The sequence below is a fragment of the Schistocerca nitens genome, chromosome 2 (assembly GCF_023898315.1).
Source record: "Schistocerca nitens isolate TAMUIC-IGC-003100 chromosome 2, iqSchNite1.1, whole genome shotgun sequence".
Taxonomy (NCBI): domain Eukaryota; kingdom Metazoa; phylum Arthropoda; class Insecta; order Orthoptera; family Acrididae; genus Schistocerca; species Schistocerca nitens.
Genome location: NC_064615.1, coordinates 201,364,797 through 201,384,850, shown reverse-complemented (window position 1 = coordinate 201,384,850; position 20,054 = coordinate 201,364,797). Strand labels below are relative to the sequence as shown.

The window sequence follows — 20,054 nt, the reverse complement described above, 5'->3', positions numbered from 1 at the left end:
CACACTGCCCTCCAATGCTAAATTTGTGATCCCTTGATGCCTCAGGACATGTCCTACCAACCGATCCCTTCTTCTAGTCAAGTTGTGCCACAAACTTCTCTTCTCCCCAATCCTATTCAATACCTCCTCATTAGTTATGTCATCTACCCACCTAATCTTCAGCATTCTTCTGTAGCACCACATTTCGAAAGCTTCTGTTCTCTTCTTGTCGAAACTAGTTATCGTCTATGTTTCACTTCCATACAACTACTTTCAGAAACGAAATCCTGACACTTAAATCCATACTCGATGTTAACAAATTTCTCTTCTTCAGAAATGCTTTCCTTGCCATTGCCAGTCAACATTTTATATCCTTTCTACTTCGACCGTCATCAGTTATTTTGCTCCCCAAATAGCAAAACTCCTTTACTACTTTAAGTGTCTCATTTCCTAATCTAATTCCCTCAGCATAACCCGAATTAATTCAACTAGATTCCATTATCCTCGTTTTGCTTTTGTTGGTGTTCATCTTATATCCTCCTTTCAAGACACTGCCCATCCCGTTCAACTGCTCTTCCAAGTCCTTTGCTGTCTGACAGAATTACAATGTCATGGGCGAACCTCAAAGTTTTTATTTCTTCTCCCTGGATTTTAATACCTACTCCAAATTTTTCTTTTGTTTCCTTTACTGCTTGCTCAGTATACAGATTGAATAACATCGGGGAGAGGCTACAACCCTGTCTCACTCCTTCCCAACCACTGCTTCCCTTTGGTGCCCCTCGACTCTTATAACTGCCATCTGGTTTCTGTACAAATTGTAAATAGCCTTTCGCTCCCTGTATTTTACCCCTGCCACCTTTAGAATTTGAGAGTATTCCAGCTTTCTCTAAGTCTACAAATGCTAGAAACATACGTTTGCCTTTCCTTAATCTTCCTTCTGAGATAAGTTGTAAGGTCAGTATTGCCTCACATGTTCCAAACTGATCTTCCCCGAGGTCGGCTTCTACCAGTTTTTCCATTCGTCTGTAAATAATTCGCGTTAGTATTTTGCAGCTGTGACTTATTAAACTGATAGTTCGGTAATTTTCACATCTGTCAACACCTGCTTTCTTTGGAATTGGAATTATTATATTCTTCTTGAAGTCTGAGGGTATTTCGCCTGTCTCGTACATCTTGCTCACCAGATGGTAGAGTTTTGTCAGGACTGGCTCTCCCAAGGCCGTTAGTAGTTCTAATAGAATGTTGTCTACTCCCGGGGCCTTGTTTCGACTCAGATCTTTCAGTGCTCTGTCAAACTCTTCACGCAGTATCGTATCTCCCATTTCATCTTCATCTACATCTACTTCCATTTCCATAATATTGTCCTCAAGTAAATCGCCCTTGTATAGACCCTCTATATTCTCCTTCCACCTTTCTGCTTTCCCCTCTTTGCTTAGAACTGGGTTTCCATCTGAGCTCTTGATATTCATACAAGTGGCTCTCTTTTCTCCAAAGGTCTCTTTAATTTTCCTGTAGGCTGTATCTATCTTACCCCTAGTGAGATAAGCCTCTACATCCTTACATTTGTCCTCTAGCCATTCTTACTTAGCCATTTTGCACTTCCTGTCGATCTCATTTTTGAAACGTTTGTATTCCTTTTTGCCTGCTTCATTTACTGCATTTTTATATTTTCTCCTTTCATCAATTAAATTCAATATTTCTTCTGTTACCCAAAGATTTCTACTAACCCTCGTCTTTTTACCTACTTGATCCTCTGCTGCCTCAGAGCTACCCATTCGTCTTCTACTGTATTTCTTTCCCCCATTCCTGTCAATTGTTCCCTTATGCTCTCCCTGACACTCTGTACAACCTCTGGTTTAGTCAGTTTATCCAGGTCCCATCTCCTTAAATTCCCACCTTTTTGCAATTTCTTCAGTTTTTTTTAATCTACAGTTCATAACCAATAGATTGTGGTCAGTGTCCACATCTGCCCCTGGAAATGTACTACAATTTAAAACCTGGTTCCTAAATCTCTGTCTTACCATTATATAATCTATCTGATACCTTTTAGTATCTCCAGGATTCTTCCATGTATACAACCTTCTTTTATGATTCTTGAACCAAGTGTTAGCTATGACTAAGTCATGCTCTGTGCAAAATTCTACCAGACGGCTTCCTCTTTCATTTCTTAGCCCCAATCCATATTCACCTACTATGTTTCCTTCTCTCCCTTTTCCTACTGTCGAATTCCAGTCACCCATGACTATTAAATTTTCGTCTCCCTTCACTACCTGAATAATTTCTTTTATCTCATCATACATTTCTTCAATTTCTTCGTAACTTTGCTATTATTGTTTTCTCTTTGTTTTCCTTTTTCACAGTTTCTTGTTTATTTTCTGCTGTAAAGCTTTATTTTTTTAACTGACAAAATAAAATCAGTTTTTTGACTGTGTATTACAGAAGAGCCCTAGTAGTTCAGTAGAAGCATGAGGAAATAAAATATATTTGTATGTTAAAATTGTCGTTAACATCACTTCATTGTGCAGATGGAATCTGAACATCTGATTTACACACCTTTGACGTAAGATAACTGACCCCCCCCCCCCCCCCCCCCCAAACTGAAATTTGATGAAGCTAACAAAATCAGTTCAGCTTCATATGTAAACACAGTAGTGAATGTCCGTGTTTGCCTTCCGTAAGTTGCCTCATCTAATCTTGGTAAATCTGGTATGTGATGCCACTCTCTCGTTAAGCAAACAATTTTTTTCCAGAGAATATACTATGTGATGGGCTGTCCTATCAGTGGTTGATGTGGGTGCAACATTTCAAAAACATTGTGAAATGTTTTGACCTGATGTTGTATAATGTCCACTGTGAATTGCTCTTAATTTGTGAGGTACCTATTTGATAAACATGATAGTTTGCGAGAGATTACACACAAACTCCCGTATGACTCACTGCAAGTAAACATTTTTGTTACTGTGTGAAAGGCTATTTTTAATACTTTAGTAACATTTTTTTTACAGTGCATCATTATAATTTGTTCACTTTTCGCTACACTTTCACCCAATAAAGATTGCAGTTATAAGAATTTAAGAAAATATGCCACATATGGAATTGTTCAAGTTGTTATTCTTCCCACACAACGTTATGGTTTGAATGGAGAGGTGGGGCAGGTGGATAAGAGTAATGTTGATAGCAATCTCCACCATAAATGACAGTTTGATTCTTGGTCTATGGCTGCAGCTGTGGATGTGAACAGTATACAGCTATTACCAACAGTGAGCCATTATTTATGTGCACATTACAAAAACAAGAGATTCATATTTTTGTATTCTGAGTCAGGATAACACTTTGCTAGTTCGGTTTTGAATCTTTGGAAGCTGAGTGGTTCAAAGTTGATGACCTAAGCCTTGAATTCCAAAACATTACTTGAAACTCATCCTTTGTAGATGGAGCAACGCCTTGTAGAGAATCAGTCGTGATGCATACATACGTGAAATCAGGCCTGCTTTCTATTTGTAGCAAAAGATTTTTACTTTAGTCAGTGGTTAGCCATTCGGTTATGAATAAATTGAGTCTTTTACCAAATAAAGGGTAAAGGGGAATGTGACAAGTGAAAAGTGCTCAGCTGCAGTAAGCCAGCACAGTTGTGTGGAGTATCTGCTGTATTAATTGCCACTGGTCATGTTTGTTCTGTATTAGTTTCTAGCCTATATTTACGTCACATCATCATCAACAACTGTACAATTGCTCAGATTAATGTATGGTTGATGTCTTGTGTGTACCAAACCAAGCGGACCACAAAAATGTGTTCGGCATTGTTTTCTATTGCAGGTCAAAGAGTCCTACAGCAGCTAGTGGTTCCCACACAAGTGCAACACGCATGGTGTCTCCTGCATATGCTGAAGAAGTATCTCCACCACAGTATGCTGGTCCTTCAGACCCGTACGGTGTTGCAGCTGGTGTAGATGTGGAACATGTGACTAGGAATGTTGGTGAAAGGTATGTGTAATATAGTACAAATTTTAAGTAAAGAACGACTTTTTTAATCAGCAAAGTTGTTGCTTGCCATGTCATGTGTTTCTTTGGCAGTTGTTGCTAGTCCTCCATAAAATGCAATATTTTATATAATTGAGCATTTATATAGCTTGAAAGTCCCAGAAGGGCTGCATTTATATTAACTGATGTAGCCAGCTTTTGCTTGTATATCTTGGCCTGACTCTTGGGATTGCTCAGATTCCACCACAGAAGAACTTATTTGTATCAATGGCACTAGGTTCCCAGTTGCGACCTACTGTTAGGTATCATGGACATCGTCTTGCATTCCTTTCTGTTTCTTAGATAAATGTGAACAAAATGTAATGCTTGGGAAATGAAACTTATTAAGTGGTCATTCTACAACATTAGCCTCTATACTGCTTTAATAAACTTACGAGGTCTCTCATCTGTGGTTAACACTGGTTGATCTTGTTTAAAGAGTAATCATAGCCATTGAAACTCGTGTGATATGTGAATAGCATTTTAGAATTGTCAGGTGATATGGAGAAAGCTATCCCCATGATAAGCAGAGCCTGCCACTCGATGTCAGTTCATAGTGGTGGCAAAGAGCTGACTGGCTTTGGTATTGGATTATTTAGTATAGACCTTCCTAGCATTGCTGTGGAAAATATTTATTGCAATTACAATTCAGAAATTTTGTCATTTTCAATCATATTGGGATAAAACATTACCACCATATGAAATGCACTGGCATTAAAAATAAATTTAACAGGTTGTTAAAATTGAAAAAGGAGTACTTCCTTGAGATGTTAAAGGGCATAGTTTCCAACAATCTGAATGTGAATATGTAGAACATAATTTCCAACAGTCTGAATGTGAATATGTATTTTAGGGTAAGTATACTCACGATTCCCCTCACCGTGTGAGCTTATCACATGGTGGCTACAAAAACAGGTTCCCACTTATGTAAATTTGATTCATAATATTCACAGGAATGAATTGCTCATATAGTGAGTAGTTGCTGGAATGCAACATTGAACTTGGGGAGTACAAAGAGACTATTATGTAGAGACAGTATCATATGGTTTGCCAGATGTGCATTCAGAATTAAGTGAACAAAGGCAGTTTGCTGCAAAATTACATAAGCACAGTACAACTGATGAGATTGTCTCAGAAAGGAAAAAAGAGGTCAAAACTAAATACCTTCATCCTAAAGTGTTTCTGTGTCTGACAGAATAACTACACAGTTCTGGAATACCAAAGTATGAATGCGCTACTGCACTTAAATTACATTAGGTAAGACCGTATGACATAGTATCAGAGATATCAAACAATTCATGTATTTAGCTGTTTAAAAATGAACTGTGCAGAGTACTAAAAAACAAACAGGTAGAAGTTTTACCATTAGATTTGGGGTACACTTTAACATCTCCGACAATTGTAGATCTTCATTTGGGAACCATCTTCAGACTACCAAACAAGACTACTGCGAACTTAAAAATTCATTAGAAATTCTTCATAGGAGTGGGAATAAGAGGCAGTTTGATATCTGGAATATCTTATAGGATGATGATGGGGATTTTTGATGTAAGTGGAATTTTGTGCACTAGATACCACCACAAGTCACACTCAATTTTTGTTATCGACCAGTTTCGTTCAGTTTTGCAAGAGCATTGTCACAAGTGATGGAATTTACTCTTCAGAGTAATTGGCCGATTACATTGCCAATCTCTGATGTCGGCAATTACTTTGAACTTTGAGTTCCACAGTTTTTGATAATTCTCTTCTTGAACTGAGCGAAACTGGACCATAAAAAATATTGAGTTGCAACTTGTGGCTGCCCTGAAAACTTAATTTCAGCAGTCTGAATAAAAAAATAATAAAAAAGACTGTTACGTTATGTTGTGACCTTCATACACTGGTTCCCGTTTGTTACCAGTAATCTTTAAAACTGAGTTTCCAGTGCCTCATTTGCTCTTAAGTTATCTGTATTTCGATTACTACGTGCTAGATGGCACAAATCTGTTTTTATGGCTGCCTCAGCATGTTAGCAGTTCAGTCTGACGGTAGCGGCTATATTATGCCGCTCTTTGTCCTAAGCGACCTTGCGGTTGTCTTTATATTCCATGGAGAATTTTATCTGGTTGACAATTATGTTATACTTTGACACTTTATTTTTTATTCCTATGACATTTCTGTTTGACAAAAGCACTTTTTCTCAGACGTTTTAAACCATGGTGTGATTACATGTAAGTACATTCTGTTTGTATGTAATTTATGGAAGTAATCCTTTAAAGTGTATATTATTTCAATCTATGTCATATTTTTTTGTTGTTCCACATAACTTTTTATGCTGATGAAGATTACTCTAGTGCTATCGAAACCATGGTCAATTGACAAAATTCTGTGCAACTGAAGTGGCTGTATATACATTCTGTAATTAAATAGCATACGGTTGCTGGATCACAGCCAATATCATTTTTAAAATTTCAAGAAAATAAAAGTTAGTTGTGAAGTGGAGATTAGTGGCGCTCTAAAATTTTTTAGATATGGATATCAGAAGTGAAAATGGGAAGTATGTATGTGGGATTTTTTGGAAAAATACTTGTCCTGATGGATTGTAAATATTCATTCAAACTAACCAAGTCAGCATAAAGCACTCAGTCTTCAGGCCACAAGTTGCCCATCGGGACCATCCGACCGCTGTGTCATCCTCAGTTGAGGGTGCGGATAGGAGGGGCGTGTGGTCAGCACACCACTCTCCCGGTCATTATGATGGTTTTCTTTGACTGTAGCCGCTACTATTGGTCGAGTAGCTCCTCAATTGGCATCACGAGGCTGAGTGCACCCCAACCAAGTCAGCATGAACAGCCTTTTTTAATTCTGTTATCAGTTTCTTATTTAAGCTTCCATTATCACAGGCTGAGCAGGAATTAAATACCATTAAATACATTGCAAAGCTGAATAATTATCCACTGTATTATGTAAGTAATAATTACAATATGATTGAAATTATAATACTACGAGAAGCTATACCTATTGTGAGCAATAAATTAGAAAACAATAGCGTCAGATATGTCTGTTTACTGTATTAAGGTTAAATAAGTACAAGAGTGGCACCAGTTTTTAAAATATTTTCGACCTTGAATAACCTTGGTCGCATTTTAATAGTGTTGACTGAAGAAATGTTTATTATAAATCAAGAATGGATTGGAATGTTCAGACTGTGATGCCTGTTGTAGGGCAGGTGGGATGGCGACTAGTTAGGTACAGTGAACATGTAGCATTGTTAAATGAAGGACATAGGTGAAAAATATAACATTGCTGTCCACATAATTGAAAGTGGAAACAGTGTTACATCTTTGGCCTTGCATTTGAGGATGCTACATAGAGGTTTAGAGGGCTCATTTATGGACCTCCTGGAGGAGATAGAGATTTTTTTCCATCTGAGATATGGCACTGCTCTGCTCACTGAGCAGATGGCAGTGAGAAACACTTGCTTTTTGGAAACTTTTTAAACCCCACCTTCCTGGTGGCAGAGGTAGCTACAATCCAGGAGGCACATATTTTGCATAGCATATTCATCTCTATTTAATGCCACTTGATAGCTTATCAAATGAGAACAAAATTTGTGGTTGCAAAATTATTTTGCTTATCCTGTAACTATTGGCATTATCTTGGATAATATTGTTTTTAGTGTAGGTCATCATATGAGAGAGATCTTTGTCACTTTTTCACAACAGCCATGACTCTGTAATTCATGTGTCTTATCGTGGCTGGTGTTAACATGTAGTTTTTTGTGTTTTGTACAAGGGAATGTATAATAAAATAAAAATAATAATTGTGACCTACTTATATCAAGCTATAATCATGGTTGGCTTTTTTTCTTTCTTTTTTTTTTTTTTTTAATTAACATAAATTTTAAGTCACGTTTCACACCAGGAGCAGTGGGTTCTTCCACTAAGTCATTATATCATTCATACTTTACCTTGTAACCTGTTTTATGCAAAACTGCTGTTTTATTATAATTGCTATTTGTCTAATTTTATTTTAATACAGAATTTGTTTGAACTACTAGTCATACACAGATATCACCCTCTATGACGTATTCTGTGGCTGATTGTAGAGATCTGTAAACAGCAGCCTCAGTTTTGAATTAAACTGTGTACATGCTAATGCCAGGTAATAATGTACATTTACAAGCTTGTTGAGTCTGTACCACTGACTTCATACTGCATGGAGTCTCCAGTCCTGTATAATTGTGGTGTAGATTTCGTATTATACCTTCCATTGTCTGAGTCCTTTCTATTTCTTAGCACTGATGATAGCACTATTGTAGCTGAAATCTAGATCTGCAATCAAGTACAGTATTGTAACTGATTGCTAAGTGTTAGCCACATGGCTCATGCTTAAATAGTGTGTGGTGATAATGTATACTTATCGCAACATACATATTTCGTTCAGACTTCTGGAAACTATGTTCCAGCATGCCACAACTTAACGTTGAAAAGAGTTCTTAAACATCCCAAGGAAGTACAGTAGACTCACTATATGTGCACATTACACTATGTGATCAAAAGTATCCGGACACCTGGCTCAAAATGACTTAAAAGTTTGTGGCACCCTCCATCGGTAATACTGGAATTCAGTATGGTGTTGGCCCACCCTTAGCCTTGATGATAGCTTCCACTCTTTCAGGCATACCGTCACTCAGGTGCTGGAAGGTTTCTGGCAGAGTGGTAGCCCATTCTTCATGGAGTGCTGCACTGAGGAGAGGTATCAATGTCAGTCTGTGAGGCCTGGCACGAAGTTGCCATGAAAAACATGACCACACCATAACACCAGCACCTCCAAATTTTACTGTTGGCACTACACACACTGGCAGATGACATTCAGCGGGCATTCGCCATACCCACACCCTGCCATCGGATCGCCACATTGTGTGCTGTGATTCATCACTCCACACAACGTCTTTCCACTGCTCAATTCTCCAATGTTTACACTCCTTACACCAAGCGAGGCTTCGTTTGGCATTTACCGGTGTGATGTGTGGCTTCTGAGCAGCCACTCGACCATGAAATCCAAGTTTTCTCACCTCCCGCATAACTGTCATAGTACTTGCAGTGGATTCTGAAGCAATTTGGAATTCCTGTGTGATGGTCTGGATAGATGTCTGCCTATTACACATTACGACCGTCTTCAACTGTCTGCGGTCTCTTGTCAGTCAACAGATGAGGTTGGCCTGTATGCTTTTGTGCTGTACGTGTCCCTTCACGTTTCCATTTCACTATCACATCAGAAACAGTGGACCTAGGGATGTTTAGGAGTGTGGAAATATTGCGTACAGACGTATGACACAAGTGACACCCATTCACCTGACCACATTTGAAATCCGTGAGTTCCGTGGAGCATCCCATTCTGCTCTCTCATGATGTCTAATGACTACCGAGGTCACTGATATGGAGTATCTGGCAGTAGGTGGCAGCACAATGCACCTAATATGAAAAATGTATGTTTTTGGGGGTGTCCAGATACTTTTGATCACATAGTGTATGATGTGTGATTGAGGGAAATGCTGGATTATTGTGTGTGAAATTTACACACACAGGGTCTACACTTAAATTGCAAGGTACATTCTTTTCATAGAAAACTTAGTTCTTGCGTGTATATAATTACAGTAGTATCACTCACTATGAAACGTGTCCCAAATTTTTAGTTGTTGCAATGATGATAATCACGTGATGTTGGTATGCAACCACTTTACAAGCATTACATCTGTACTGCATGTATCTGATTATTGCATAATATACTTCAGGAAAGTGTCTGCAGCTTCACCACCAGCGTCACGAGAAATCTTCATGCTCTCTCCTCCAGCATCCTCTCTGTCATCACTTTCATCATTACTTTTATCCGCTCTAATTATTTCTTCATCTGTTATAATTTGATCATTCAGCTACTTAGCAACACATTCATTGTCAATTTCTCCTGCTCCTAATTAACTAGCTACATTGTTGTACACCGTAATCCATTATTAATTGATAATCCATTATTCATTATTGTGCACGTCATTTGTCCTTAATAGAGTAGAGGTCAGATACGGGCCGGATTACTCAAAAACTCAGCTACTGAGTACCGGTTTTGCAAGAGTTTAGCATAGTATTTTATTCAGTTTTACTATTTGGTTACTTTATTTTTAATTCCAGTGTATTTAATATGAGACAATGTTTTATTTCATCATGCTTGAAAATAACAGCTGGTTTAAATAAAATGTAGGCCAATAAATATTTTCAAAGGCTGTAAGCATAATGATTATATTTAATAATTTTGAAAAGGCTGTGGACCCAGTCCTCATCACAGTGGTGGTAATTGTGGTTGTGAGCAAAAGACTTAATTCCAAACCGTGGACTGGACTTCCATTGCATACATCGGAAATTTGTGACTAATTGTAATTGTTGCCGTGAAAGAGGTTGGGGAGCCTCAGCTGACTTGAACTTGGGGGAGGGAGGGTTGAAACAGTCACGCAATAAAAATTAGTGATAAGATAAATGTCATGAAGTCATAACTTGATTTGTCTTCTTACATTAGAATTGCATGTGTTTCATATACTACTGTTAATTTTCCTAAGCATTTTGACCCTGTTATATTATTAAGCATCATTATGCTGTAAAATAGTGTGATCTATTAGAGGAAAGAAAAATTCCATTGTGCATGTAGGCAACAAAACAATCAGTGACAGAGTATATTCTCCAGAGTTTGAATTGTGATTATTACTCCCTGTTCCACTTGTTACAACATGATAATGAGTTCTTCTAGTTTATACCAGGTATACGCCAAGTTGATTATATGTGACAAGTCTCAACACACAGTAACAGAGCCTGTGCAGAGTTTGGAAGGGAAACAAAGGGAATGGAAGAAGACGAACCGATGAGAGATGAAACTTTGAGTTAGCTTGCAAAGTATATTCTCAAATAGCATAATTGGTAGATTACTGTCCATGAATGGCATGGATTATTGTTTGAATCTCAGTCTAGCAAACAGTTTAACTTGTCACATATTCATATAATTTGTTTTATCCCATACAGTTCACCTAAAAAGGCTAACATGACTACTGAGATTAAATGTGTTAATTTCAGTGCTCATTGAACAGTCGGGTTTTGTGAAGAACTGTGAAAGAACTTGTTTTTGAAAAGGATAGTTATGTTTTGTAGAAATTTCAAGAAGCAAAACAACAAAGACTTGATTCACATAATTTTACAACTGAGCTAAAGTATGTTAGCAGCAGAGCTGATTCTATAAAGTGAAGGAGACTTTCTTGTAATGGGCAATGAAAACACACACTAAGTGCATTAATACCATTCATTCACAAATGTGAAAGGAAACCACTTGAAATAATTGCATAAAAACTTGAAAAAAAATATTGAAATGAATTTTGGTAGAAAATCCATGTACTGCTAAAAAAATGATCGGTGAAGTTACATTGTACAAATGAAGAACTTGTGTTATTTTTAGGGTTCCATGCCTCTGTCTGTAAAAGCAGAACCCTTATAAGATAACTTTGTTGCCTGCCTGTCTGTCTGTCTGTCTGTTAAGAACCCTATTTCTCAGGAACAGTTAGACATATCAGGTACAAATTTATGTCACATGTTAAGGCCTTTGGTCTATTGACAGTATAAATATTTTAGGCATCTAAGCCCATCAGTCAAAAAATATGGCCATTTATATCACATATTTTTATACTTGAAAACTTGATCATCAAAACCTGTAGGTTACTTCCCAATCACCTAGAATCATAACATTTGTAAAGATGCACTGTTTCACATTACAAGTAAAGGAAAAATCTGAAAATTCTTAATTCGTGATTATATCATATGAAAAGAGTATTTTTATTGTTTTTTTATCCATTTGTTTGTCTTTGCATATGTTAAGACCCCGTTTTCTGTGGAACATTTTTGCGTATCAAGTTCAAATTTATGTTGCATATTAAAATCTATGAACCCTTGGCAGTGTAAAACGTTTAACCGTATAAGTCCATTCAATCAAAAGATATGACATTAATGGTCACACATTTTGGAACTAGGAAACCCACTCATCAAAACCTGTAGGGTACTTCCTGTTGACGTATAATCATGAAATTGGGCAAGAAGCATGGTTTGACAGTAAAAGTTAAGTAAAAACTTCCGAAAATTGTTAAACTGTAATTATATCACATAAAAAATATATTTTTGCCATTAGAACATACATTGCAATCATGATCTGTCAGAAGCCTGATAGATGAACACTACTGCGAGCAAACATAAAATATAAGTTGTAGTCAGGTTTTAGTAAGTAAATAAAAATATTTTATTAAATCTTCTGTATCTACATACAGTATAACCCCCACTTTTACATTCCCAGAATTAATGTTTTCCCACTGTTTATGACAATATTTTTATTGATTCCATCAAATTTCCTATGTTCACAATGTTAATTTACACCCGGTTTTTGCATTGACATATTTATAATTTTCCCATGATTTACGCTTTATGGAAAAATGTTCGTGGAGAAAAAACTGAAATAATTGACACAAAATGTCACTGGCATGACATTTGCCATCAAGTAGTGTTTACAAACTTCATGTGGTTAAGCTTCTTGACACCAGAGTGCCCTAAACAGCACATCTGAACCAATTAATGGGTAACAATTCATACTGCATGTGCTGCTGCTCCCAAACTCTCTTCAGCATGGTGGCCGATGGGAGTAACGAGGTTTGTTCAAATAAAGGTGCCATGACCAATCACAACCATTTCCAAACTGTCTACTGTGCATGAGCAGCTGCGTGATTATTGTGACACATTTGTCCAACCATATTTAGCATGTTTTGTCGTTTGGCCACTTGTAGCATTAGTAGACACATTTGCTAACTTTGTGTTGTTCAGTCTTGAATGTATTTGGTTTAAACACAGCATTAATTATGTATTTTTTCATGCTTCGCAAGATCTGCTTTGAGAATTTATTCTCGTGTCTAGTGCAATGTTTATGCAAGTGTTTTTTGTGATGTTTCATAGACAAACATTGGAAATGTGTGTGTGTGTGTATGTGTGTGTGTGTGTGTGTGTGTGTGTGTGTGTGTGTTTCTGCATAACTGAGGAGGCACAGTACCTGATAACCTCAAAAAGGCGTCTACACTACAAGAGATGTAGAACAACACATATGCAAACACCACACAAAATACTTACGTAAATATTTGCGATTGATAATGAGAATAAATTCTTGAAATGCGTTGCACTAGGCAACAAAAAATACATAACTGGTGCAGTGTTTCATTACTTAAAGATGAATGAGAGCTGCAAGCTTTCCAAAAACATTATGATGCATGAAATTAAGTCAAACATGTCTGTTTCCCAGACAGTTACCAGTTTCAATTTCATCATAGGTTTTTATTAGATAATGAACCGTTATTAGACAATAAACAAGTCTCTGATGTATTATGATGCCAATTACGTACGTATATCATATATGTAATGTAAAAAAACAAGGGGGAGGGGTGGGGCTGTCCTGGGCTGTCCTGTATGTAACTTTTACTGCATAAAATGTTAGATCCCACATTTTACATTTTCCTGCATTTTACACCATTTTTTAGAAGCATTTGGAAAGTGTAAAAGCAGTGTGCACTGTATACAAACTCAAGTTCCCCTGCTTGCTTCTTTGTGTATGTTCGGGCTAGCCTGAGGAACTACTGTGGAGATTTCTATACAGTCTTTGAATTCTCGGGACTGGTATCTTACCAGTATCGACATTGAAAACAGGCAGAGGTCATGGCGAGTCTAGATTCTCAAGACGGATGCTAGTGTTACTTGCGCTTCTCCAATATTTTTCCTTCTAAATTCACTTATGAATCTCCACATTGAAACCTTTGATCTCTGTTTGTAAATACTTGGTTATAGGCATCTATTTATATCATGATGCTTCTGATACATGCAGGTAGTTGAGCAAAATAAATCTGTAGTGTGAGATGGTTTCTTGACTGAAAATTGTAGAAGACTGTAGTGGTGTGTTATTGTTTGCAATTTTGCTAATAAATTCAGTGGTAATTTCTGTAATGATGACTTGTGCTTGTCGTACTCATTTCCATTGCATTTTGTCTTATGTGAATTAATTGAGGTCTTTTTGTGTGTGTGTGTCTAGATTTAGGGGTTCCAGTTCGGGCAAGTATGAAGAGACTTTTGAAAGACCCGTTTTCCGTGGTCCTGATGGCTCTGCTGGTTATGATATCAATGAATTGAAGAAAGTTGTAATCAATATAAGCCGAGAACTGCCAGTAAACAGGGCACCAGCAGAGCGTGTTGTTATCAATCCAGAAGATGTGGTGTTGGTTCGGCGGCCGGGTATGTTTGAAAGTCTAAGTGTGCTGGCCGCTTATGCAAAGGCGTAATGGAATCATGTTACTATTAAAATAATATTTATGTTTGTTTTTTGATCTGAGTAAAGTTAACCACTTCTACTTGACATGAAGTTCTGGTGATATGATTCTGTATCCCAGTAATTTGGTAGTTACTTCACAGGGCTTTCAATTGGCTTTTTCAGTGCAACTAATTTTGTAAGTTAAAAGTAATTTTGGTGTCATGATTTGACAGTGACATAATGAATAGTTCCTTAATAGCACACTCTGCAAGTAAGGAACAATTTACTTTAATCTTGTTGGGAATAATCATCATACAGTATTTCAGATTAGAATGTAGATTCGTCTGGTATGGTAAGACACTTTGTTCTTGTGCAATACTTTATTGATATAAGTATTAGAAAGATACGATGGAATTTGTTTACTGTTGAAAGACAACTTGTAAGATACACTTGAGCAGTACATTAAAATCTTTTTGTAAGAGTCTGTTAATTAAGCATTTTATTTTTTACAGTGCATTAAGTTGTCTTGCATATTAGTCTACTTTGTTCTTGTTATACTTTCTTAGTATTTTCATTTCATGTTTTGTTTTACTTAAAAAGAAGATACTGATCACTTTCTTCTACTTAATTCTGTCAAAAATGTCTTTAATCGCAAAATCTTTCATTTGTTTTTTTTTTTTTTTTTTTTTTTTAAAAGAAAGAAAACCCAATGTATTTCTTGACATGATACTGATCACTTCCTTCTACTTAGTTCTGTTATGAATGGAAAGAAGACATTAAATTCTTTGTTCCTTTGAAGTTGATTATTTCTTTTCCTGTTCTTTAAATCAAATTTTAGTAGACAACAAACTTGTTCATTCATTTATATTGCTTTCTTCTCTATTTCTTTATCTGATACTTAATTCGATTGTAACAGCAAAATGCCTGAAACTGAAAAGATATGAGTAGGATACTAGAGCATGTCCTCTAATTGGAGCATTTTTCGCAGTAGTAAAATGTGCAAAGTCACTAATGATTGTCTGTGGGCAGTGAAGAAGAAACAGTGCTTTAAATTGCAGGTTACACGAAGCAGTTTGTGTATAAATGACGAAACATTTTTCATTGGAGAATTTCCGAATGAGGCTGTGCAGCTGTTAGGACTTTGATCTCATATTCAGGAGGATGGAGCTGCTCTGTCTGGCCATGCTGATTTGGGTTTTAAAGTGGTTTCCCTGAACTGTTAAGGCAAGTGCCAGGATGGTCCTATCCCTGTAGGCTAACTGTCCTATCGTCTTAAAGCGTGTTATATATGCTGTGTGCTATGTTTTGGCTCATTGATTGGCATTGTATTAATTTGACAAAGCCTATGTAATTGTTAGATGATCCTTTTATGGATAGATAAATAAATAAATGTGGTCCGTTGATGTTGGGGAATGAATCAGGAGATAAGTTGAAATTGCCCCTTCATATTTTTAAAGATACTGTTGCAGGTTCTGTGAGGAGGCTAGTTAAATGAACTACTGTTTTTTCATAATCATATTTTATTGTGAGATGATTAGAGATGTATATCATGGTATGGTATCTTACTTTCCTTGTTTGTATCTATTTGCTAATCTTTTCACAATCACAAGAGTAACCACAAAGGACAGCTTGGAAGTCTGATGGACATGAGTATTTCTGAATTTAGAGAAGAGGAAGACGTAATTGCCCTTTAGAAAATTTCTGTCACTGGCATTTAAAACATTGAAACTAGTTAAATTTCATCAGCATTATTTTCTTATAAAGATATCTAGAAACATTGGTGCTATTTTTTATAATTCATTTTTAGGATCAGTGTGATCAATTTCTGCTTGCACAGGTTGCTCTTTAGCAATGTATGCTCAGATGTATTATTTGGAATAATCAATGAGGATCTTCCAGAGAGTACTTTCTTTAGAACAGTGATAGTGCTAATTTGTTTAACATTTTCTTTTTTGCTTGGAAACTTGACGTGAGTTCTTAATATCAAGAAAAACTTCATACAAATTTCTTAATTTACTCTCTCATTCTGATTATTCAGAGGCATCTCATGTTCAGATTTGTCTCTTGCTGATTAAATCTATATAAATAAAAACCACTTGCTGGATGTATGAAAAATCATCACTTGAGAATGGCTCGTCCAATTTGGCTGACCCCCCCCCCCCCCCTCCCACTCCCTTCCATTCTCCATACACGAATGTCATCACACTGTGGTCCAATGATCTGTGCACCTGGAGAATGGACAAAGTGTTTCTTTCATGGTAGCAAACACAGTGCAGAGAACTGAAAGACTACCATGCCAAAACACTGGTTTACTAAGAGTTGCCGAGATATTTCACATGGAACACATGATCCATGACATACATTAACACAGTTCATTTGAGCAAAGTTTTTACATACATTTGTTATTGGTTAATGTTCACAGTCTGACTTCATTTGAATTTATACAAACTGTCAATGGTGAGTTGGGTGCAACATATTGAGAAGCCTGTCAGTGTTTACATTTGATTGAGGATGACATTCATTGGGATCAAACACTCACTGATGCTGTAATTTTGTGTAATGCACATCAGATTCTATCACTTTTTGCCATCGTCATTTCTCTGTGTTCTTCATCGAACCCGCTTCAGCTGTGGAACAGATACAAAGACAATATGGCTGAAGACCTTCTGAATCGAGCGCATACAACCATAGCAAATCCTGAACTTAAATCTTATATAGCGATCCACAACAAGACATTGATTTCTATAGAGGATTTGTGCCTGATGGTCTGGCAAGATGTTGCATGAATTAGTATGCCAGAATCGAATTGTCCCATGCACGGTGCATTCAGTCAAGAAATTGAACAAGAACAGTTATACGATCGAGATGACAGCAAAAAAACTGTGTGTGACACATTGATGATAGCAGTTAGCAACGATTAAGGAGAAATCTTCTTCCTTGATACACCTAGCAGAAATTGCAAAATGTTCCTGATTTAATTGATTTTAACATCAATTCTTGCACAGTCAAATAGCCCTGGCTATAGCATCATCTTGTATTGCTGCCACGTTAATTAGGACTACGAACAGCTCATTCTGTATTCAAACTGCCATTGAATTTACAAACAATAGGTGTACCAACATGCAAAATGTCAAAAATTCAGCAATGGTGAAAGTACTACAGAATTGCTAAATAATCATTTGAGATGAGTGTATGTTGGCAAGCCATCGAATGTTGAGACATTTGCGCAGTAACCTGGACCTCCTCGGAGGTACTGTTGTTTTGCTGTTCAGTTGTTTTTGCCAAATGTTGCCGGTTATTCAAAGATGAAATAAATGATTGCTTGAAGACATCGGCTTTGTAGAGATACATGAAAATGTTACAAAATGACGAATTGGCTGAAGTGTTTTCCAGGCAATTATGAGGCATTGGCAATGGAAAAATTCCATTTGACACTTCCGTTGGCCTTATTTCATTTTCACCTAATTTTTGTCAGTTCACAACATCGGAAGAAGAATTGATCATGAAAGTGTTTCTGAATATTGTTGCAAATTGCAAAAACCATGTTTGGTTGAACGAACGAGCCAGTTTGTCAGTGAAGAATGAGAATGTAGATGATCTGAACATAAGATACAGAGTAAAATTGCTGGTCAGTTGCATTCATTTAATACAGTTAATTCCATTACCAATCCAGATGAAGTTGTCAGTTATCCAATTGAATTCCTGAATTCACTTGATTTACCAAGAATGCCACTGCACATTTTGCAGCTCGTCAGCTCGATATAAGCGGATTGAACCAACCAAAACTATACAGTGGAACAAGATTGATGTCAAGAAGCTGCTGAAAGTATAATTGAAGTAATGCTAATCAAAGGAAAGTCAAAGGCGAGGATGTTCTGTTTCCAAGAATACCTCCAACTGACTTGCAGTTATAATTTTAGCATGTTCAGTTTCCACTACGTCTTTATTATAAATTGCCAGACCAGTTGCTTGAAGTATGTGGGCTAAACCTTGAATTGCCATGTTTTTCCCATAGGCAGTTGTACGTGGCATGCTTGAGATTTGGTAAACCATTGGTGCTATTAGTTTTCTCTTTGGACGGAAAGACAAAAAAATCATTCATCACCAAGCATTGCAATGAATGCATTAAAAACACCAACAAATAATTGTCAGAGCAATTAATTCTGATCTTTTCACTTCAGCAAATTCATAATCTTACTGAAGTTCTTTTGTTTCTAATTCTCTTAAATCCAAGGAAAGATTCGCTTGGATGAATCCTGTCCTGACTGACTGACAGACAACACACTGCCTAAACCACTGGAGCTATAGACATGTTATACAATAAACATTTTCAGTTAAACTGGCTGTGAGGAAAAACATGCCAAGCTGTGATGTGGAAATGTGTGGTTTTGTTTTCCTTTTCGCAGTAATTTTTAACAGAAAACAGGAACAGGAAAGTCGTGTTTATGGCTGAGTTTATAATTCTACTTGTTCGTAGATTAAAACTATATGAAACACTGTCATTAAAGCTACATCCTCAAAGATCCAGCAGTTGGAAAGCTCTCTCTCACGCCATGTACTAATAATTCCAACCGATTTACCCATTCCTTTTGACTTGTATTCCTAATCAAGATTCAGTTTGCAATAACAATAAATAAGGTCAGAGAGGGGGGGGGGGAGGAGGAGATGGACAGAGAATGGGGGAAAAATGGTTATAAAGAAGGGGAAGGAGGAGATGACAAAGGGAGGGAGAGGAGGAGAGGGATTGAGAGAGGGGGGAGGGGAGATTAGGATGTGTATCCAATTCACATACATATTTAGCAATTGCAAAGCATTGTTAGGTTCACTAGTAACTTCATAAAAATGTTTATGTATGTGTATGTTCATGTGTATCACAACATGACGGTTGTATCAGCCTAAATAATTTGTTTTGAATTGCTAAGGTAGGTGATTAAGTGGTGGTATTGTGACTCTACAGATATAGAGTTTGAGTTAATGTTGCAGTTTCTGGCATTTAAGCAACTAGTAATATATGAGATCTTGCATTCTTATGTTACAGTTAAGTTATTCTAGTGTTCATTGCATGCTTGGAAGTGGTACCCTACTTCTCAGTACTATTGTTTCCTTGTAGAAATTTTAATTAAAATGCGAAATTACACGAAACTGTAACAAATCACATACATGAGTATGATGTGGAAGTTGTGATTTTTATGCAGCTTCTTGTTGCTGCTTGTAGGAAGAACATGATATTAGTTACCTGTACACTTTCCTCACTGTATTCTGGTGATCAGTGTCTTCTTGTTCTCATTTTGTCAAACTAATATTTTTTTTTTTCTGTTTACAGCATTATCTTAATTCTACTTTTCTGTCTTAGCTTTTGACAGAGCTGTATACATTTTTCAATGCAAAATTGGTTTGCTTGCCATTTCCTGTTATTTACTGGTATAGTAGAAAGTGCTTTTACCTAAATTACTGACAGTTGTGGTTACTGACAGTTAAGTAAAGGTGAAAATTATTCAGGATGATTCATGAAAGAGAAATGAAAGAAAATAAGAAGCAGATGATGGAGTGCGTGTCAAAATAATCAGTTTATTATATTCAAGGAATGAACAGAGCAGTGAGATTGAAATTAAGTCATAAAATTTTTCAAGAGCAGACTAAAATTAACAATGGTTACAGGAAGTGGGGGGGGGGGGGGGGGGAGGAAGTATCACAGATAGGTTAAATGATAAATA

General features: G+C 36.8%; 1 protein-coding gene across 4 annotated transcripts in view; it reads left to right on the top strand.

The window, feature by feature from the left end:
• LOC126235897 (serine/arginine repetitive matrix protein 1-like) overlaps positions 1 to 20,054 on the top strand; it is a 137,110-nt gene that overhangs the window by 18,665 nt on the left and 98,391 nt on the right. For all 4 annotated transcript variants that reach the window (XM_049944838.1, XM_049944839.1, XM_049944837.1 and 1 more), the window contains exons 4-5: positions 3,796 to 3,963; positions 14,125 to 14,324. In XM_049944838.1, coding sequence (XP_049800795.1) covers positions 3,796 to 3,963; positions 14,125 to 14,324 — 368 coding nt within the window. The remainder of the gene's footprint in view (positions 1 to 3,795; positions 3,964 to 14,124; positions 14,325 to 20,054) is intronic.